At 51.7% G+C, this 21,473-nt stretch overlaps 2 protein-coding genes across 2 annotated transcripts in view; one reads left to right on the top strand and one right to left on the bottom strand.

Moving 5' to 3' along the window:
• Positions 1 to 715: 715 nt before the first annotated feature.
• TUBGCP4 (tubulin gamma complex associated protein 4) lies at positions 716 to 13,963 on the top strand. Its single transcript, XM_056865773.1, has 16 exons — positions 716 to 820; positions 1,963 to 2,016; positions 2,334 to 2,390; positions 2,907 to 2,986; positions 3,280 to 3,481; positions 3,786 to 3,951; positions 8,076 to 8,200; positions 8,601 to 8,651; positions 8,785 to 8,890; positions 9,169 to 9,276; positions 10,732 to 10,870; positions 11,109 to 11,286; positions 11,517 to 11,651; positions 12,273 to 12,389; positions 13,256 to 13,395; positions 13,948 to 13,963. Exons 3-16 carry the CDS (start codon positions 2,358 to 2,360, stop codon positions 13,961 to 13,963), a joined length of 1,596 nt encoding a protein of 531 aa, XP_056721751.1. The 5' UTR covers positions 716 to 820; positions 1,963 to 2,016; positions 2,334 to 2,357.
• Positions 13,964 to 15,003: 1,040 nt separating this feature from the next.
• The window catches only part of TP53BP1 (tumor protein p53 binding protein 1), a 61,219-nt gene continuing 54,749 nt past the window's right edge, over positions 15,004 to 21,473 (bottom strand). Inside the window, exons 21-23 of the mRNA XM_056865772.1 lie at positions 19,830 to 20,029; positions 19,494 to 19,639; positions 15,004 to 15,188 (exon numbers count right to left, since the gene is read on the bottom strand). Of these exons, the coding sequence (XP_056721750.1) occupies positions 15,004 to 15,188; positions 19,494 to 19,639; positions 19,830 to 20,029 (531 nt within the window). The remainder of the gene's footprint in view (positions 15,189 to 19,493; positions 19,640 to 19,829; positions 20,030 to 21,473) is intronic.

Raw genomic sequence — 21,473 nt, 5'->3', positions numbered from 1 at the left:
CCCCGCCCTGACGGCCCCCCTTTCTCCCCCTCCCCCCTCCCCCCGGCAGGTGTGCCCGGAGCTGCCCTTCCTGCACCCGGGCGAGGGCGGCCTGCTGTCCCGCGCCTGCCGCCTGGGCGCCGCCTACGTGCGCTTCAGCGACTTCATCGAGCAGTCCGCCGAGCACGCCCAGCCGCCCCCGCCCCCGGCCCCCCTCCTCGCCCAGCAGCACCTGCAGCAGGTGGGTCGGGGGGGGGCCCCGGGCAGCCCGCGAGAAACGCGCGTCCTTTGCTTCGGAAGGGACGCGGGTAGGACCGCTTCAGGGCGGCCAGCTTGGCCAGGCGCGCGCCGCACCCCCCCCCCCGCAGGCTCGGCTGGGCCAGGCCAACGAGCCCCCCCCCCCCCCACCACCACCACCACCACTATGGCCCAGGCCGGGCGCCTCCTCAGGAGAGCCGCTCTGTGCTCCCAGGCCCGGTTCCCCGCTGGAGACTCCCGGGGGAGGGGGGGGAGGGGGGCCCCCCGGCCCTGGGCGTGGCAGCCTCTCCGCCTTGGGGCAGGAGGGAGGGAGGGAGGGAGGGGCGCCGGCCCGGGGGGGGGAGCGGCCTTCGCCGGCGCGGCCCGCGTGCGAAGCGAGGGCTGGACGTGTTGGGCCTCGTGGGCCTGCTGCCGCAGCAGGGGCCTCTCGGGGGTCCTCGTGAGGCTTGAAGGAGCCCCTTCCCCGCTCTGCTTGCAGGACTCCCACCTGGCGCCACAAGGGATCTACCTGCGCGCCTTCTGCACCGGCCTCGACGCCGTCCTGCAGCCCTACCGGCAAGCCCTGCTGGACTTGGAGCAAGAGGTGGGAAGGGGCGAAGAAGCTTGCTTGCTGCCAGGGGACAGGCGCTGCTGGCAAACTCTGGGGCCACGACCCATGAGCACGTGTAGGGCAGGGGGGGCCCACTCTTGGGTTGGTCTCAGCCCCACGTCTGGGTTCCTGCCTACCGTTGAGGGGGACACCCAACTCCTGCCTCTTTCCCGCACGAGGGTGCCACGTTGAGTGGCCGTTGGCAGTGAGGCTAGTCTCGCTACCGTGAGGGCCAGCGGCCTAAGGATGAAGTGGCTGGCCGGCCGGCTTGGGGAAGGAAGGAAGGAAGGAAGGCAGGCCCTTGGTGCTGAGCTGTGTCCGCCAAGCCCTTCGTTGCTACAGGGGTGGGGAGAGGAGGCTCAGCACTGTTTGAGGGGATCTGCAGGCTACGGAGAACAAAGCAGACCCCAATCTACCAAGCTAGTGACTGTCCCTTCAAATGTTCACAATAATTAATAAGCAACTCTAAAATCTTTTCTGGAATTGACATCAGACTTGTTTGTGGGCTTCCTAGAGGCACCTGGTTGGCCACTGTGACTGCTGGACTTGATGGGCCTTGGTCTGATCCAGCAGGGCCTTTCTGATGTTCTGATGTTAACCAGCCGGTAATTTCCTGGATCGTCTTTCCCCCCCTTTCTTAGAAATAACCCTAACCCTTTCTTAGAAATAGGTATAACGTTAGCCTTTTCCCAGTCCCCCACATCTCCCCTGTTCTCCAGTGCAATATCCGCAAGTTGGGATAGCGTTTACTGACAATTGTATGTCATATGTAGACTCCAGCGGATTTCTTGCCTTCAGGCTGGTTGGTATGATGACCAGAGCTCGTTTGCACTTAAACAGAAAGACAGTTATGTCTTGGCACCAGGTTGGCTGCTTTGCACATTGGGCCACATGGCCCATGAGCACACAATGCCACAGGAAAGGTCTTTGCTACTCTTCTAGTTAATGATAACACCTCGGGACATGCTCATCATAAGGAATTAATGGGATAGTACAGCACGCCAGTCATTCCTGGGTTTTTTGAAATAAGGTTTTACTTACTCAATGCATAGTTAATAAAGATATAGATGATAGAGTTCAGTGTTCTCATTGCTACAAATCTACCTTGATACCCTTTTTCCCCTTGTTCTTGGCAGTTCTTGGCTGATCCTCACCTGACTATTTCACATGTGAACTATTCCTTGGACCAGGTATGTTCTGCCTGCTTGCAAATCCATTCTGTTGCGGGTTCCAGACTTCCCCTGGGAGACAGATAACTTCACACTTGCACTGCCGGGGTGCATTGAAGAGGTGGTGATAACTGACAGCCTTGAATGAATCCTGGAGGAATGAATCCAGATAGACAAGCATGCCTCTGCTCTTCTTGGGGCAAACGCCAAAACCTCTTGATCTGACATCCTACAGGCTGTAGGGATTGGTGGAGCTCCAGCAGTTGCTTCTTTCCCTGTCTAGTGGTCCCCACTCCCCACTTCCATTGTAACTAGCCATTCTTCTTCTGACTTTGCAGTTCCAGCTCCTTTTTCCTTCGTTGATGGTTGTGGTGGAACAGATCAAGACTCAGAAGGTACCACCAAATGGAGACAGCCTCTTTCCATCTTTTGCTTTCATGTGAAGGCAGCACAATGTATCCTCACTAGTTCAGGCTGCCTGTTCTCACAGATGCCTGCTCTGCTTCCTGAGGTAGCACAAATCCTGCTGATAACTGAGACGGCGCTTGTCCTTCTCAGCTCATTAGAGTCAGGAACAGGAAATGGAAAAAAATATAAGAGCTGCTTAGATCTATGTTAGGAGTTTAAGACAAGCTCCCCTGCATCCAGGTTGTGGGGGGGGGGGGAAGGAGGGGAGGAGGTCTGAGGGTCTCCTGAAGTCCACCCAGCAGTGTTGGACCATGCAGAACCCCAGATTTGTACCTGGAGAAGAAACATTTATGGAGAGCCAGTGTGGTATAGTAGTTACCGCACAAGGTGCCTGTTGTGTGTGTCGGGGGGAAGGGAAGGCCATTGTAAGCCGCTTTGAGATTCCTTAAGGTAGAGAAAAGCAGGGTATAAAAACCAGCTTTTCTTCTCTGTTTCGTGTGCAGATTCATGGCTGTCAGATCCTGGAGATCATTCACCAATACAGCCGTGGCGGCTTGCCACCTGTGCGAAGCGCCCTAGAACAGTAAGAGGCTTCTGCTGAGGTTGGACTGAGCAGAGGCCGGAGAGGAATGCCAGATACCTTGTCCCAGGGATCTCTCCTTCAGCAAATCCATCTCTTGCAAGTGCTGCTGCTGCCCGTCACTCTGTTGGTTCATCCTGGAGCTCGGGGAGGTCCCCCACCCTGCCCCTCTTCCTTCGTTCAGCATGGCTGCAGCACTTGAGTTATGTGGGAATGCGTGGCTGCCCAGTGTGGAGATGCAGCCTAGGTGGTATTTGCATCTCCTGCAACCCCCCTCCTTGCTGTCTCTGTTCCAGGGTCCTGGCCATGTGCCATGCCGTCCTGTACAAACAGCTCTCAGCCTGGATGCTGCACGGGCTACTCCTGGACCAGCATGAGGAGTTCTTCATCAAGCAGGGTCCTTCTTCAGGGAGTGTCCCTTCTCAACCTGACGAGGAGGAGGAGGATCTGGGCATTGGAGGGCTGACAGGGAAACAACTACGAGAGTTGCAGGATATGGTGAGATGTGGTAGACATCCTGTCAGGCCGTGACATCTGCTTGGGGATCTTGCTGCTTTTCCCCTTTGTATGGGGGTCCTCTTTTCCCTCCCTATGTTGCAGACAGGGAGGCAGTGGTTCAGGGGGTTCTTACCACACTTGGCTGTTTTATCACATTTTTGCTCTCTCCCAGCACCAGTTCGATGGGCCAAGGTGCCAACCAGGACCTTTGACAAAAGTGGTTTGACTTGCGTTTGTTGTCTGTTCCATTCTTGTGTCTCTTTCTCTCTACGCCCTGCATCTCGACCAACCCATGTTGTGGCAGCGGCTGATTGAAGAAGAAAACATGCTGGCCCCTTCTCCAAAGCAGTTCTCTCTGCGGATAGAAATGCTGCCTTCCTACATTCCCGTGCGTGTTGCTGAGAAAATTCTCTTTGTGGGAGAGTCTGTACAGATGTTTGAGAGTCAGAATGTGAGCCTGACAAAAAAAGGTAGGGAACTTCGGCTCCTTCAGCTCACTGAGTCTGGTGCCAGAATGCTTGGTTTCCTTGTGGGCTTCCTTGCAAAGTGGTATTTACAAGCCCAGTTGTGTGAGTCCTTCCCACAACCCTGCACTTTGACAGCACAATGGAGCTGGAGTGTAATATCCCATTGGTTGTGGGCCCTTCAATGTCAGCGGGAAGCAGCAGAGTAAAGATCAGGGACTTTGGCAGAGTTGAGTGTTCTCCAGACTCCAGGACATCACAAGAGGCCCCCTTTCATCTCTGCCTTCTTCTCAGTGTATATTCACCACCCCAAGGAGATGTCATGGTAAACTTCAATCACCTGGATATCTGTCAGAAGTCCAACTCTGCTAAAAACGAAAGGTCCAATAAATTCCTGACTTGTCTTGCTGATGACTTCATTTTCCAGAAAGTGGAGAGGGAAACAAGGGGGTCTGCTCTCTTGGACTTGATACTCACCAACAGGGAAGAACTGGTTGGTGAGGTTAAAGAAGTGGGCTCCCTGGGTAGTAGTGACCATGTAATCTTGGAATTTACAATCTTGGGGAAAGGAAAAGCTGCATGAGTCAGACATACAGGTTGGACTTTAGGAAAGCAAATTTAAACTGATGCTGGGTAGAATCCCATGGTCAGAAATACTTATGGAGAAGGGAGCTCAAGAGGGGTGGGAGTTTCTTAAAAATGAAACACTGAAGGCACAATCACAAGCCATTCTTATGAGAAGGAAAAATGGGAGGAGCCTAAAGAGGCCAGGGTGGCTCCATAAACAGCTTTTTAAAGAGTTGAGAAATAAAAAAGATTCTTTTAGGAAATTGAAGGAGGGCCTTATAACCAAGGATGAATATAAACAAATAACAAGTGCTTGTAGGGATAGAGTTAGAAAAGCTAAAGCTCAGTATGAGCTTAGGCTAGCAAGAGATGCTAAACACAAAAAAGGGTTCTTTTTATGTTCAGAGTAAGAAAAAGAGCAAGGACATGGTAGGCCCATTGCACGAACAGGAAAGTGAAATTGTCACAGGTGATGAAGAGAGGGCAGGACTGCTCAATTCCTACATTTCCTCAGTCTTCTCTTGCGAGGGAAACGGTGCTCAACATGTCAAAAACATATGAAGGAAGGGAGTTGCAGCTTAGGATTGGCATTGGGGTAGTGCACAAACACCTAGTTTCTTTGTTAAATGAAACTAAGTCCTCAGAGCCAGATGAATTGCATCCACGGGTACTCAAAGAACTCGCAGATGTAATTTCTGAGCCTCTGTCCATTATTTTTGAGAATTATTGGAGAACAGGTGAGGTGCCAGAAGACTGGAGGTGATGGGCAAATGTGGTCCCCATCTTTAAGAAGGGGGAAAAGGAGAATCCGGGTAACTACTGACACATCACTTTGATGTCATATCTGGAAAAGTTTTAGAACAAATCATCAGTCAGTCCTTGAGCATCTAGAAAGGATGGCTGTGATTACTAAGAGGTAGCACGGGTTTCTCAAGAACAAGTCATGTCAGACTAACCTCATTTCCTTTTCTGAGAAATTTACTACCATGCTGGATCAGGGGAATGCTGTGAACATAGTTTATCTTGATTTCAGTAAGGACTTTGATGAGGTTCCACATAATATTCTTGTTGACAAGTTGGTAAAATGTGGTTTAGATCCTATTACTGTTAGGTGGATCTGAAACTGGTTGACGGATTGCACTCAGAGCGCTTGTTAATGGTTCCTCATCTTGGAGTGACTAGTGGAGTGCCTCTGGGATGTCCTGGGCCTGTGCTGTTCAACATCTTTATAAATGAATTGGATGAAGGAGTAGAGGAAATGCTTATTAAATTTGCAGATGATACTAAATTGGGAGGGGTAGCAAATACGGTAGAAGACAGAGCCAGGATGCAGGATGATCTTGACAGGCTGGAAAACTGGGCTAAAACTAACAAAATGAATTTAACTGAAGATAAATGTAAAGTTCTGGAGTTAAGCGGGGTTTGATACTTAAAACCTCTCAGCTGTCTGTTTTTGCAATCACGAATGCCTCAGATTGTTCTCACAGAACTTTTCCCTCTTTGGTCCACCTCAGAGGGGTATTCTTCACGGAGATTTGCTGCTGTTTCGACGCTGATTTGCGTCGGAGTCAAATTTTGGTTATTCACTGCAGATCCGTATTTTCCCCCACTGAGCAAAATGAGCCGCGTTAAAAGAGAGGCAATCCAAACCACTTTTGAGACGATCTTTCCTGTGGAGTTGTGTTTTGTTTCTCGGATGCCCATGAAAAAATGTTTGCTTCGCTCCCCGGGATGTCTCCTTTCTCCTCCCCCAAGAACGGTGATTGGCTGGTGGAGTTTCGCACTCGGACAAGAATACCGCCCCTTTTGCTGCCTGCCTGCCTAGAATCCTGGCGCTTCTCTCCCTCTGTCCCTGCACGCCTTCCCCGCCCCTCGCCCGGGATGGGCCTTGGAGCTGGGCCCACACCTCCAAGCCCAGAGGGACGTCGGACGGACGGCTCCAGGGGGAGACCTGCGGGGCCACGCCATGTGCTCCTCACGTTCTGGGGGTATAGGTGGTGGCAGCTCAGTCTAGGGCAGCTGGACCCGTGGGGGGGATGTTCAAGGGGAGGGGCTGTTGGCTCCTCTGCCCGAGAGGGGAGGAGGGATTTTTGAGAAATCGGATGGGAAAAATGTGCATCCTGAGAGCGGAAAACCCAAGGCAAAACTCCCTCCCATCACTCTTCTGAAGAGGGGCGGCCAGCCTGCTCTTACCTCCCTCCTCTCTCTCGATGCACTGTGGCCGGATCATGGCCAGAGCGCAATCCAGGGGGCTTCTTTCCTCTCCCCCCCCCCCCCGCCATGCACACTGGCTGGATCGGGGCTGGCGCGCAAGCTAGGAGCCCTCCTGTCTCATGATGCAATGTGGCCGGATCATGGCCGGCGCGCAATCCAGGGGCCTTCTTTTCTCCCCCCCCCCCCCCGCCATGCACACTGGCTGGATCGGGGCTGGCGCGCAATCCAGGGGCCTTCTTTCCTCTCCCCTCCCCCCGCTATTCCCACTTTCAGCTAAACACTTCTCTGGGCACATGGATTCCCTGCCCCCCCCCAATCCTATCATTAAAGGGCAATGGGTTCCACACCTATAGAAAATAGAGGGAAGCTTTGAGGAAAGGGCTGCCTTGCCCCCCCCCCCCAATTTGGAATCTTACTGTTCCAAAAGCAGAACAGGGCGAGGGTGGAAGAAAAATGGAGGAGACCAGAGGGACTGGTGCTTGTTTTTTGCACTGGGGCTGGTGAACCGCACGAGGTAATCTGCTGGGCGGAGCTGGGGCGGAGCTGGGGGCAGGCATAAACAATGAGACTGTTGGAAGGGGAGGCCTCCTGCAAAAGGGACAGACCAAACCATTGTCAAATACAGCGTACTTTGTTCCCATGAAAAACCAAAACTACAGATAATTGACGGGGATAAATCGCGGCCATGAAAAAAATATTTAAATCGTTGTTTTTTTTAGTCCATGGCAAAACCGAAGCAAAATCTACCGTGAAAAATGCCCCAGAGTTTCCTGCTCCATCTTTGAGGGCCTCCCACTACTACAATTAAGGTTTTTAGAAGGAAATGCAGGGTTCCAGCTAAGACCCACCAGCCCCTTTGACTATTTCTGATATTTTGCATGTTCTGCTGTTCTTAGTGTAACAATCAGTAGGGCTGGCCTTGTGTCCACCAGAAGGCACTGGTGGGTGAGCTAGACTAATGTGTTAAGTATGGGCCTCTCTTCTGTCTCTCGGACATGAAGGACATGAGAACCAATGGGGTGTGGTGGTTAAAGTGTCAGACTAGGATCTGGGAGACCCAGGTTCGAATCTCTCTGCCATGGGATGTTGCTGGATGACCTTGGGCCAGTCACACACTCTCAGCCTCAACCCTGGCAAGTATTGGGATGGGAGACCTCCAAGGAATACCAGGGGCATGATGTAGAGGCAGGCAATGGCAGACCACCTCCGAATGCCTCTCGCCTTGAAAACACCACCAGGGGTTGCCATAAGTTGGCTGTGGCTTGATGGCAAAAACAAAAATGTCTCCCTTCTTTCCCATGGGCACAAAGGACAGCTGCTGACCAGACTGCCCTTTTCTTGTGCCTCAGGGTCCATCTTGAAGAACCAGGAGGACACCTTTGCTGCAGAATTGCATCGCCTCAAACAGCAGCCCATCTTCAACCTGGTGGACTTTGAGTCTGTGGTTGACTGGATCCGGAGCACTGTGGCTGAGGTCAGCATAATATAAGAAGAGCCCTGCTGGCTCAGACTATTGGTCCATCTAGTCCTGCACATTGTGTTTCAGACCAGGTAGTAGGTGGTTGTGAAAGACCCTGGAGAGTGGCTGCCAGTCAGAATAGACAATACTGGGTTTAGATCACGATGATATCTGAAGAAATGAGCTGCGACTCACGAAAGCTCCTACCCTGCTAGAAATTTTCATAGTCTTTAAGGTGCTACTAGACTCTTTGCTCTTTTCTAATACTGACCATGATAGTCTAGTGGACTGACTCAGTGTACAGCAGCTCCATATGGGTATGTTTGTCTCCTGGGGAGAAGAGGTGGCTCTGCCTCTCAGCTGTTGGGGATTCTTGGCTCAGGATATTGATAGACTGTCCTCTCTTACTTCTCAGCACTTATGGAAGCTGATGGTAGAAGAATCAGACCTCATAGGGCAGTTGAAGGTAAATTCCGATTTCCTCCTGAACTTTTGAAATCTCCTCCTTCTTCAGGAGGCTGGAGAGTTGGGCTCCTGGGGACAGAGAGTGACTCAGTTGGAGACCTTGATGCCTTCGATGTTACTTGCTTTCCTTTCAGATTATTAAAGATTTTTATCTCTTGGGCAGAGGAGAGCTATTTCAGGCTTTCATTGACACCGCACAGCATATGCTGAAGACGCCTCCCAGTGCAGTGACCGAGCACGGCAAGTGTCAGGAAATTCTTCTCGGGGAGGGGAAGGCTTCGGGGGGGCTGGCAGTTAGTGCTGCGGGGTGCCTCCATTCAGCCATGGACGGCCTGGTACTTGTCTTGGTTTCTCATGGAATGTAGAGGCCAACCCTCTTCTTTCCAAGGGGAGCCGGCCTCCTACAAGTCTCACCTCGGAGAGGTGCTTCTGATGTGACGTGCCACGAAAGAGGGCAGGGAGAGCCGGCCGTGGCATTTCTGCCTGCTGATCAGGCCATTCGTGCCTTTGCCTCACAGATGTCAATGTGGCTTTCCAGCAGTCAGCCCACAAAGTATTATTGGATGACGACAACCTCCTTCCTCTCCTTCATCTGACTATCCACTACCATGGAAAGGAGCACCGAGGTGGGTTTGGTGTCACAAGTTGCGTTGTGTTGGGCAGTGCAGATGTGTGAGTCCCCCTGGCCTCCTCTGCCGAAGGACCTGTCAACGCCAACTGTGCAGCAGGGCTAGAGTTCAAACCCCAGCCCCCAATCTTGTTGGACGGAGAGGGGCAAAGCAGCCCTTCCTGTGCCTTAGACCCCCAATTATAAACTGCTCCACAGGTGGTTGTGCTGCAGAACGAGAGGGATTCTGCACAGTCCTGTTAGTTGTTCTCCAGTAAAGGCAGGAGGAAATTCTGTATCCGTTCGGTCCAGCATCCTGTTTTCAGACAGCAGCCAACAGTTGCCACGGAGGGCCAGTCAACCAGGCCAAGTTTCCCCTGCTGTTGCCTCCCAGCCCTGGTGTGCAGAGGTTTGCTGCCTCTGGATATGGAGGTTCCCCCGACTCACTAGAACTGGGGGACGTGCCCCTCCTCCTCCATGAATGTCTGACCCTCTTTTCAAACCATCTGTGCTCGTGGCCATCCTTCTGTCCACTGGCAGTGAGAGGAAATAACACCGCTTAATTACTTTGAGTTGTTTTTTTTTTTTTAAAAAGCCCACTCCCCATTGTGTGCCCTGAACCTGTTGCTCATAAACTTTATTTGTTTGTTTGTTTATTATATTTGTATCCCGCCCCCTATCCCAGCCAAAGCTTTGTTGGGTGTCCACAAGTTCTGGTATGGGAGAGAGAAAATGTTCTCTCTATCTGTTTTCTCTACCCCAGATACAATTTTATAAACTTCTGTCATGTCCCCCAGTAGTCTTTAAAAAAAAAAAAGCCTCTTGTCATAGGTGCTACCCCTAGATCATCCTTTCCCCCATCTTCTGCACTTTTCTCAGCTCTGCAATAGCTCTTTTGAGATACAGCAAGCAGAACTCTACACAACATGCCGGATAAGGCCCCACCACAGGTCTGTACCAGGGGCACCACAGTACTGGCCACCTTATTTTCAGTCCCTTTCCTAATAATCCTGAACGTGCTGCCAAGGCATGAAGCTGACCTTTTCATGGAGCTGTCTGCCACAACAGCCAGATGTTTCTCTCAAACTCATGGCTAGCTGAGACCCCATCAGCATGTATTTAAAGTTAGGATTTCCGGTGCGGATCATCTTGCACTTAGCACCATAGCGCTTCATTTGCCACATTGGTGCCCACTGACCATGTATGTTGTAGATTGTTCCTGTTCTAGAAAGTAAGAGACTCTCCTTCATGGAGGAGTCCTCTTTCGTAAGCTGTCTCTCCCTTCCTTCTGAAGGAGGGGACAGTCCCAAAGGATATAGAATACCCTCCTGTCTCTCCTGAAAATAAGAATTAGTGGTAAGAAAATTGCCAATTTTTCCTTACATCCATTCTGCCAGCTGCCCTGGGCTGATCTTTGTTAACCTAACTGCCTCCTGCCTCCAGTGCAAGTTGTTTTCATGGGCTTCCATTTCAGATGTTGCTCAAGCTCGTGAAACCCCTTCTCGAGAATTATCCCCCCATGAATCTCCCACATCTGGCTGGGCTGCACTAGGACTCCACTACAAGGTGCAGTGGCCTCTACATATCCTCTTCACGCCCGCTGTGCTGGAGAAGTGAGTGCTGGGCTTCCCCTTGGCGGCCATAGTACTTAGTGGTTGGTGATAGCATTGGTTTGGGAGAAAAGCTTTGGGTGGTGTATCTTTCCAAGTCTGGGACTCCCCCCCCCACACACACACACATGGTGTGCTCCTGGAAGAGGAGAGGCTCCCCCTGATCGGAATGGGGTCCGTGTTTTCGGTCAGGGCTCCTTGCCCAGGGCGTGGCCCAGCCAGGATCTGCACTCTTCTCCAGATACAACGTGGTGTTCAAGTACCTGCTGAGCGTGCGGCGAGTCCAGGCTGAGCTGCAGCATTGCTGGGCTCTGCAGATGCAGGGCAAGGGCCTGGAATCCAGCCGGACAGGCGCGGTCAAGTGGCAGATGCGGCATCACATGACTTTCCTTGTGGACAATCTGCAGTATTACTTGCAGGTGAGGGTGCTAGGTAGTTCCACCTTCCTTTGGGAGGACTGGCAGGTGGGAAACAGGCTTTTGTCTCCAGTGCTCCATGGCTCTTTCTTTGGTTCTTTGGAGACCTTTTAAAGATCTGATTCAGAACTGCTGCTGCTCCTGTTCCTTTGGGCGGATTCTCCTTTTTCCCTCCAAGATGCCCGTGGCCCTGGCAAAGGTGGCAGTGTGTTTTCTGGCTTTCTTGCTCCCAGGTGGATGTCCTCGAGTCTCAGTTTGCACAGCTCCTGCACCAGATCAATTCCACCCGTGACTTTGAGAGCATACGGCTGGCACACGACCACTTCCTGAGCAACCTCCTGGCCCAGTCCTTCATCTTGCTGAAACCAGTGAGTGCCTCTTAGTCCCACAAGGCTCACACAGCTGTAGTGTTTGAGCCAACAGACCTGCAAGAGTTGGTAGAACCAGCATTACACGTGGACACGCGCTGGGTGTGAAGGAGGCGCTGCCACACAAGAGGCACATGGCAATTATGCATTTTGAGTTTTTCTCTAGTACCTCCCTAGTCATAAGCATAAATGTGCAAATCACTAAAACTATTGATTGAAAATTCCCCTAGTTCACTTAGCATTGCAAAGGCAGGTTTTCCAGGACACTGTGAATGTGTTTGGCGGGGCGGGGGTAGTAGTTCTTGCTGGCTATTCAGTGGCGGTGGCAGCTTGGTCAGCATGGGTGGAGAGGCTGCCGTGGTCTTTTCCCAAAGCACCACACCAGAAGCACGTGGGATGGTCCTGGAATTTACTCCAGATTTGGCTTGCTGCTTGGCTAGCTCCTCATGAACATCAAAGTAGTTCCCTTGGCCAAGGCTTTATGGAGATGTATTAAACTAAATTAAGTTTATGAATTAAGTTTAGTGTGAGATGTGAAATCCCAGAGCGAGCTGAGGCTGCTGTGAGGCCAGGAGACCCTTGAATGACCCTTACACACACGTGTGCTTTCTTCCTCTGCAGGCTTTCCACTGTCTGAATGAAATCCTGGATCTCTGCCATAGCTTCTGCTCATTGGTTAGTCAGAACCTAGGGCCACTGGATGAGCGGGGGACCACCCAGCTGAGCATCCTGGCCAAGGTACAGCCATTCCTCTTCGTGCTGTAGTGTCTGGTGTTTGCAGGTGGTGGGAGACTATGACATTCCTAGAGGTGGCTCTTTGGTGACTGCAGGTGCTTCTGTGGATATGAACAGGCAGTCTGTGACATGACCCCTTTGCTTTTTGCCTGTGATTGTAATGGAATCTTGCCTGTTTCTGGCGGCAGGATATTCAAAACAGTAGCGCTGTTATCCCTTTCATGTGGGGATGGGTTACTCCTGCTACAAACTAAATGATGGTGGGGGGGGGGGGTCAAAGGGAAGCCTGAGCATGAAGTTCCCTGCCGAGCATCCTTGTATGACAGAGGCAGTGGCTTCCAACTGGGTTCCTGAGGAAACATTCCAGGACTTTTTGACCTTGTCTAGGGTGGTACCCCCATTCCTGAGGGAGGGAGAGGGGTGGAATAATCACCACCACTTCTTTTTGATGCCCAGTCACATTTCTCCTAACATCCCACAAGCAAGGACCTTCCTTTTTCAAATGAGGCTGCACCATAGATCTACACAGGGGCGTTGTTGTTGTTGGCTGATGGCAGATCTAGGAAAAGTGCAGACGAGGGCAGCCAAGTGGAGAATTCACTGCCAGTGGTCACAGTGATGGCTACTTGCATAGGTGGCTTTAAACAATTCCTAGAGAACCATTTCATCATTTGTTACTAGCCAGGGTGACTAAAGGAAACTTCGGATGGCCGGTGCTAGGAGCCAGCACCCATGCCTTGGCTTCAGTGCCGTTGGCTGCTGTATGAACCACTACACCAGGTGGACTGGTGGTGTGATACAGCAGAGCTGTTCTTATTGGAGGGGAGCATGTGGAAACGGGAGAAATGGTTTGTGTGTTTGCCTCGCAGGGTTTCAGCAGCCAGTCTTCACTTCTGTTCAAGATTCTCTCCAGTGTTCACAACCACCAGATAAACTCAGACTTGGCTCAGTTACTGTTACGCTTGGATTACAACAAGTATTACACGCAGGCTGGAGGCACCTTGGGCAGGTACAACTGGGCAAAGCAACTGTTTGGGGACTGCTTCTTACATGTGGCAGGCAACAGTGCACAAAAGGGTGCAGGGCAAGGGATACGGGCCCCCTCCTTCCCTTCCCTGCAAAGTGTCGCTGGCCTCTGTTCCCCAAAATGCTCCTTGGAAGCGTCACCACAGGTCCCTGGCAGCCATGAGTCACCTCACAGCTCGAGAGTCCCGCTGGGCCTGCCCTCACATGGCCCCACCTAAAATAGCTCATCAAAAGAACTCCCATTCCCTCTTGGCACATACTTGCCCACTGGAGGTCTTGGCCTTTGAGCCTAGGGCTGGCCAGCTAAGCTTCAGGGAAAACCCCCCCCCCCACAAAAAAAAAGCCTTGTCTTGAGGCAGAAGCACTGGTGCCATGAGGCAGTTCAACAAGTATGTAACAGTGAAATCACTTGCTCTTCATGAGTGTGGCCTTCCTCAGCTCCCCTTCTCCCTGGCCTTGGAGACTGCACATGGGGGGACGGGGGTGGGCTAAAGTGTTTTTGCAACTGTGCCTAATCCTGCCTCTTCCTTCACAGCGTGGGGCTGGACTGAACTCGTCTCAACAGGAGCCAGGGTTCATCTCTTCCTAAGAGTGCAAGGATGCAGGAGCACCAGCAGAGCCACGGCGGGGGGCAGCCACCAAGCACTGCACCGCAACCCCTTCTTCAACAACTGGGGAAGTTAACAAGCATCAATAAAGAGTGCTGGTACAGCTTTCCTTGTATGGGAGTTTCTTTGGGAGGGGAGGGCGCTTGTGCACTCCTAGCAGTTGACACAGCTGCCTGTGGAACTGGCCAGAAGCGGTTTTCTCTGCGTACCTCCATCAGAAGTCAGGCTGCATTGAACCAGAGTTACTTTTCTTTTTTTATAAGCTGCACAAAGGGGAGTTATCTGGTGTGAGCGCTTGAGAAAGGTAAAGAAGCAGGCTCCTCACCCCCGCACCTTCCCAGCCAGCCTCTGTCCATGCTGGTCCGCCTGGAGCGCTGGTGGCTTCAGGAAGCATTCCTCTGCCTGGTTTCTTAGCACTGCTGTGGGAATCTCCCCCCCCCCCAGCAACCTTATCCTCCGAGCCTAAAAAAGCTCACTTCATTCATTCTCCCTCTCTGCCTTACAAAAGCCTGAGTTGTGGTCTTATTTGTACCTCCCCACCTCTTCTTTGACTAATAGCCAGCACAGGAGAGGGGGGATGACAAGGGCCAGGCCCCAAGCGTGGAAGAGGCTGAAGTCAGCGTGATATTGTGTGGCGGACTTGTGCAGAGCAGCAGTGGGATGCTGACTTTTGGGGCGGCTGTACAATTTGACAGAAATATGTACACTCAGGGCCTAGAACACCGGCCACTCTAACTCATCCACAGCCAACCAAAGAAAACAGAACCTGTATGAATTAGTGAGCCTGAGTTGATTTGGAAGAAACTTCTTCAGGGGACCCCTTTGGAGACAGCAAAATAAGAGAGTTCCATTAACACAACAACAAAAAAATTGAGCATTTATTTTCATAAAAGGCCAGCAGTTAACTATAGCGCATCATGCATGGGTCAACTGATAAGACACAAGAAGCCCGCACACAGTCTTCGCCAAGAAGAAAGGCCATTTCAAGAGGGGCCAGGCCCCAGCCGATACTGTGGGTGCTGGAAGCCAACCGTTTCCCCCGCGACCAGGCTTTGCATGATCCACTCTTGGCTGACCACAGGCAGCTGTAAGGCTTCTGCACATTTCAAGATGGCTGCTGGGCAGGAACTGTCGGTCACCACCACGTCAAAGACACCCAAACCAACATCTGTAGAAAAAGGAGGACAGAACTGCCTAGAGGTGGCAAAATCCCTGGGTTCTCCCCGCCTGGCATCTTTTGCCTGCAGCAGCCAGCCCCATGCCCAGATGCAGAACGCGAAGAGGACAAGCTGCTTCCGTGGCATCAGCCCCGTGCCTGGCCCTCAGTTGCCTCCAAAGTGGGGGGGGGGGGAATCTCTCTTCCTTACACCAGCCAACAGCTCTGCAGCCTTAGGGCATTTTAAATCACCAGCAGCCCAACAGCTGCTATCACAGGGGAAGGGCCAGAACTGGATTAGGAGGCAGGTCTTCCCCCCACCCAAGCCAGTCTTTGCCCTGTCTCTGCAGGAAGGTTGAGATGCCTTTTCTTGTCCTTCTTTGTATATCATTTGAAAATGAAGAATGGAAGCTCCCGTTCAGCCTCTGTTGCATACAGACAGACTGGATGGAGATGCCCCTTCCGGGAGACCTCAGCTGCAGCCTGCCTTATCTTCACCTGCAGTCAGAGCCAAGGAGGCAGCTGCAAGTTGGGCAACTTGGGCACACCTTGGTGGCACCATGCTGCCCAGCTCAGGATACCAACACTGTGTGATGAGCTTGCAGATAACAGAACCAGTTCCTGACCAGAGTTGGGGGTGTATTAATTTAGATCCTACTTTTCTTCCCATCCCCTAAAAAACTAACATTGCTTTTCTCTTCTCCAATTTATCTTCAAAAGTCCTGTGAGGTAGGCTAGGCAAAGGTGTCACCCAACAAGCTTCCACAGCAGAGCAAGGATTTGAACAGTTTGAGACCTGCTCATCTTGGCAAAGGCAAGGAGCCTAAGCAAGAAACAGCCAGGGCTGGGCTGGCCCATCTGAACTCTTAAGCAGCCCAAGGCCCATCTGTATTCTGAAGAGCAGCAGTCACATTAGTTGCAAACAGCCCAGGTGGTCTCCTTCAGAGGTTGAGCCTGCAGTGGCTGAAACGTGTGGACAGAGCATTCCTCTGTTTCCGTGGGTTCTGGAGACCTGCAGAAAGCGAGTCCTCCTCAGCTGCAGGGGGTCGTCTCCACAGAGACTGCCCTTTGGAGCCCTGGTCCAGCCTGGCACAAGCATCACCAGGCCTTCCTGAGAGGAGGAGCCTCCTAACACCTTACTGTAGGGTCTGCCAAGGCTTTCACAGTATTGTATACCTTCTTCTGACACACACCCCTCCAACCTCTGTCCTACAGAGAGTCAGAGGTTATGCCCAGAGCAGGTAAACCCCACAGGGCTATGCCAGTGCTTCAAAGATCATTTCTTTGCACTGTAGGCCTCTCCAGGCACAATGAGGCATCAGAATGGAAGTCTGAAAATTATAGTTGTAATTGTTATATAGATTTATAGTTTCCAGCTCAACCTTTGAGGCTCTCTGTACTTTTCTGGTTGAGGTCCACCCCCACCCCTTTGTTGATTAATTCTACTATGCTGGACCTGGAGTCCTGCTCAGCCAACCTGTCCGAGGAGGGAGGCCTCTACATTTTATGCTCCTTGAACTAATGGAGAAGTCGGCTCTCTGGCAGCCTGAAATGGATCCAGAGGTTTTTGCTGAATGAAACATGCCATGTTTCCCCAGAATGTGGTCATGAGAGTCCTGATGGACTAGTTGGGGGACCTAGAACTAGGTTAGACCAGAGGTCCCCAACCTTTCTGAGAATACAGGCACTTTTGGAATTCTTAACATGGCATGGTGGGCGCAGCAACAAAATGGCTGCCACAGGAGGCAGATCCAGTCACAAAATGGCTGCTGCAGCTTAACGTCAGTGATCCTTGTGTTGTGGTGGCAGCTGCCACCAAAGAAACATTTTAAAAAATCTGCACAGTCAATCAGAAGACTTGCTGGGCAGAAGCCCTACCTCAGTATCTCACCCTGTCTATGAAAGTCAATATCTGCACTGCAATTCCTTTTTTATCTTAATAACTGAGAATATGGTAAGTTTCTTTTTAAATTTTATTGATGGAAACTGCTAAATAGTTATTAGCATCTGTGGGCTTTCTATAGACATCTGTCTGCAAGATAGCACCAATTCTTCAGTTTCAGATCTCTGTAACAGTTTATACTGATGTTTTCTATAAGCAGCCTGTATTCCAGGCCCTGTGTTTACAAACAAACTTATTGTGTTCACCAAACAATAAATATAATTATTTTGTTATAGATTTTAGTTTCCAGCTCAACCTTTGAGGCTCCCAGCATAGTAGAACATGAGTGAGTAGGCAGTGCAGCAAAATTTGGAAACCCAGCCTTCTACCTAGTCACCTCTGCATCAGGCTTTCCAACCTCCAGCTGGGGCCTGGAGTTGGTGTGGAATTACAGCTGGTCTCCAGATGGCTCCCTCTTAGATGAAGAGCAATCATTGCCTCAGCCTTCCATCTTTTTACAAGGATCAAGTCATTCTGTGGCCTGATTCCTCTCTCGTCCCTGAAGTCAAAGGAGCCTTCCCTCTTGCCAAGCCCAGTGCATCCAAGGTCAGGGAGCTGGATTCACCAACAACCCCCACCCCCGGGCACAAGGATTACAGTTCTTCCACCAGCAGCCAGCCCCTTCTGGACCCAGGCCTATGTGGAGTCATAACCTGTCAGTGGGCTACAACACGAAAGCAGCAATCGCCACCCAGGAGCGCTACTCAAAGGAGAGGCCAGGCAGTTTCAAGCCCCTTGCCGCTCTCGACAGCAGCCCACTGACCCACGTGGCCACCCCTCCATACAGGTCCTGCCATCCCACAAGTCAGCTTTCCTGGAGTCAGAAGGATCTGCTGGAGGGAAGGTGAGAAAGATTCCCGACTGCCGGCATCTTCCCACTGATCCAACTGGCATGGTTCAGACTTTCAGAGCCCTTTATTGCTGGGCAGAGTGGCAGCTCTGCTCCCCCCCCCCCCGCGCCTTTCATTTGTGCAACCACCAGGGCATCCAAGGACCTCTCTTGCTGGATGGCTGTATGTGCGCACACTGCAAGGAGCCGGGAAGAGGTTTGTTGCCTCTGAGGTGGGTTTTCTTTTGAGGGGTGGGGCAGGGAACTGCCACAGGCTGTGAGTCCTTGCCTGTAAGAGGCACGGGCTCCTCCACTCCAGGAAGAGGACCTCGTGAGGTATTCCGTCAGCAAATGAGGAGGGCTGCCAGCTACTTGGCTTTTGCCTGCTTTCAGGCACCACAAGTTCAACTGGGGGCAGCCTCTGGCACAAATTTATTTATTCAAACACTTATAGCCTGCCTTTCCTCTTGGTTCAAGGCAGCTTACAATAATAAATTTTAAATTCCCAGCTAAAACCAAAGATAAAATAGCAAACTCCTCCCCCTCCCCCCTTAAAAGATGACTCCCCAATTCAAACCCTCTGCAATGCTCTGGCACACAAGCAGGCCCTTCCAACAGTGCCTCCTGAAGTTCTCCAAGAAGGGCCCCCCTCTCACCTCTGCAGGGCGCCCCTTCCTCAGAGCAGGAGCCATGAGGTCAGACAGGGCACCCCAAGGGGCGAGAGCCAACGGACAGCTGCCTGATGACCACAGTTGGCACACAGGGACACGTGGAAGGAGGCGGTCCCTCAAATAAGTCTGTCACAGGTCTTGAAGGCCTTTAAAGGTCATAACCAGCATTTTGAACTGAACTCAGAAACAGGCTGGCAGCCAATGAAGCTATTTCAAAACAGGCAACAGATGTTCCTGGCTGCCACATTCTGGGCCAGTCGTCGTTTCCAGGTTGTCTTCAAGTGCAACCCCACCTGCTTGGAAGCCACTCCCACCTCTTGCTATCCACCAAGGGCTCCCTCCCTCCCAGCACTGCTCTGTCACATCCCTGATGTGGGCCACGGAAATACAACCCGTAGGGGGAAATGGAGAATTTGCTTCCCAGGTAAATCTTCCATCTACTTGTCTACCACATCCTTCCCAAAGGTCAGAAGCGCAGTCTGTCACTCAGCTTGTTTTCCTTAGTAGTGTTTTGGGTTTTCTGTTTGTTTTCTCTGGAGAAAGTCAAGGCAGTGCTTGTGGGCCTCCCCCTCCTCATTTTATCCCAGTGAGGCTGAGGGCGACTGGGAGCGTGGACTTTTGAACTTGGGTCTTCTCTGTCCTTGTCTAAGCACTGCCCCGTACTGGCTCTCTAGTCTGCCTGCCAGTGAAAGGAGAGGCGTTCCCAGCAGTGGCAAAGACTGGGGTAAGCCAGGAGTAGCAGAATTCACCAGACAGGCCAATTCTCCAAGGAAGGAAAGGGCTGATGGGTCAAAAGGACCCAGGAGACCAGCAAAATCCACCCACAGCCCCAGCCTGAGAAGCCCCACTGCTGGCTGTCTGGCTGCCCCCCCTACCTTCACTCCACGTGTTGGACTGATGTTTCTTAATGTAAGCTGCTCCCCCAGTCATGAGAACTTCAGCCCAAAGTTCCAGGAAGTCCCGCTGATCATTCGATACAAGAAGCACCTTCAGTTTATGGAACAGGCCCTCTCGGGGGTGCCTAGAAAAAATGGGGGCTCTGCTGCTGTTAAGTAGTTTGGGGCACCACCCTATACCACCCTGTTCCATCACACCTTCCCTCCTCCTCTTCCACAAGAGAAATGCCTTTGCTCTCTGAAGTCCAAGCCTACATCCTGCTTCGTAGCAAGAAGCCCAGTTCTTTGTCTTGTAGCCTCAACCAGTACACTTACCACTCCAGCAGTCTCTGCTCCAGCAGACTATAGCCAGCTGGCAACAGGTAATTACGGTAGTTCTGAAGCTGGTTGGCATGGCAACTGTCATGAACCCAGAGGTGAGAAACACATGGGATTCCTCGTGCAAGGCACAGAAAGTACTTCCGGGTGCGGCAGTGCTGATCAGCGATCAGGAGACACTGATGGGCTGCGCGGCACTGCAGAGACACACAGAGAGAGAGAGAGAAGGGAGTGACAGGCGGGCTTCAAGCAAAGACTCCCCAGCCTCAAAAAGGGATACACGCCCGCCGTTGTAAGTCAACAACAGAGCAGCACACGTCAACCTTTTTACAAAGTTTTCCCAAAGTGGTCATACAACCATACTATCCAAGGCCCTTTTTCCAGCTGCAAAGCAGTGCTACTAGTGAAAGGCCAGAGCGTCAACAAGGAGTGGAGAACTGAGCCTGGGACTGAAGGAGGGTCAGGCAGTGCTGAAGAGCCCTGAGCCCAAGAAACCCTTCCAAGATTCACACACATACACCCCAACCCAGAAGCTTCTACGTAGAGTGGCTTATCCACATTTGACTGGCACACCACACAAACAAGGAACAGATCCGCACTCCTCTACAAAATGATTGCTGGGGTTCATGAAAGTTTGTGTTATGCAAGACACCAGAAACTACACAGAAAGAGTTCAAGAACTACATTTTCTACACTGTAGCTCCTACTTCACTTGAAATGTGAAGCGTTTTGAGACCTTGTGCGAGAACACGGTGGAGTTCTCCACGCACCTATGAAAGTCCAAAATGGTGGCCATATGGCCCTTGATGGACTCAAAACCCTGACAATTTAAGGCTTAACAGATAATCAAAATAACCGCTAAGGGGGCCCCTGTAGGAGTGTACCCCTTCTCTTCACACCATTTCGTGAAATGAGTCCATTTCATGTATGACTTCCTCGTAGATGGCTTATGAGATTGGAACAGGATGTTCTGCACCTCTGACAAAAATCTCTCCTGGACTAGATTCTCCACGCCATGAGGCAGAGACAAGGAATATTGGGATGCAACCTGCCCTCCCATGTTAGAAGGTTGGATACCAGCAGGAGGCTGACATAACGGCTCTGCGACATATCCATTAGGACCAAGAACCAGACCTGTCTGGGCCAAAATGGAGAAATCAGGATGCCCTGAACCTGACCCCGTTGCATCTTCCCTAGGACTCTGGGTATGAGGGGAATTGGAGGGAAGGGGTAGCAGAACCTCCTTGCCCACGGGATCTGGAAAGCGTCTCCAGGGGAGCCCCCACTTCCCTGCTTGGGAGCAAAACAATTCTGCTTTTGCATCCACAGCTGTTGCAAACAGGTCGATCTCTGGATTCCCCCACAATTTGAACACGGGGTATAAATATATATCTGTTTTGGACCATTCATGTGCCAGAGGGAAAGACCTGCTGAGGGAGTCTGCCCTGGTGTTCAATTCCTCAGAGAGATGTATGGCGAGGATCAAGCACTGGCGCTCAATCGCCCAGTGTAAAATAGTCATTGACTCCTGGCAGAGGCGCCAGGACCCGGTTCCTGTTTGCTTAGGTAGAACATTGTTGCTACACTGTCCATCTGGACCAGCACTGAACGTCCCCAAAGCATGTCTGTGAAGTGGCTAAG

The sequence above is a fragment of the Euleptes europaea genome, chromosome 20 (genome assembly GCF_029931775.1).
Source record: "Euleptes europaea isolate rEulEur1 chromosome 20, rEulEur1.hap1, whole genome shotgun sequence".
NCBI lineage: Eukaryota > Metazoa > Chordata > Lepidosauria > Squamata > Sphaerodactylidae > Euleptes > Euleptes europaea.
The sequence above is the reverse complement of the archived record's forward strand: the minus strand, read 5'-3'. Positions and strand labels throughout refer to the sequence as shown.

Excerpts from the sequence above, each read along its gene's own strand:
- TUBGCP4 (XM_056865773.1), top strand. The coding sequence starts at position 2,358 with ATGGTTGTGGTGGAACAGATCAAGACTCAGAAG. Across the intron at positions 2,391-2,906 it reads AACAGATCAAGACTCAGAAG|ATTCATGGCTGTCAGATCCT; the intron begins GTACCACCAAAT and ends TTTCGTGTGCAG. Across the intron at positions 8,891-9,168 it reads CAGTGCAGTGACCGAGCACG|ATGTCAATGTGGCTTTCCAG; the intron begins GCAAGTGTCAGG and ends TTTGCCTCACAG.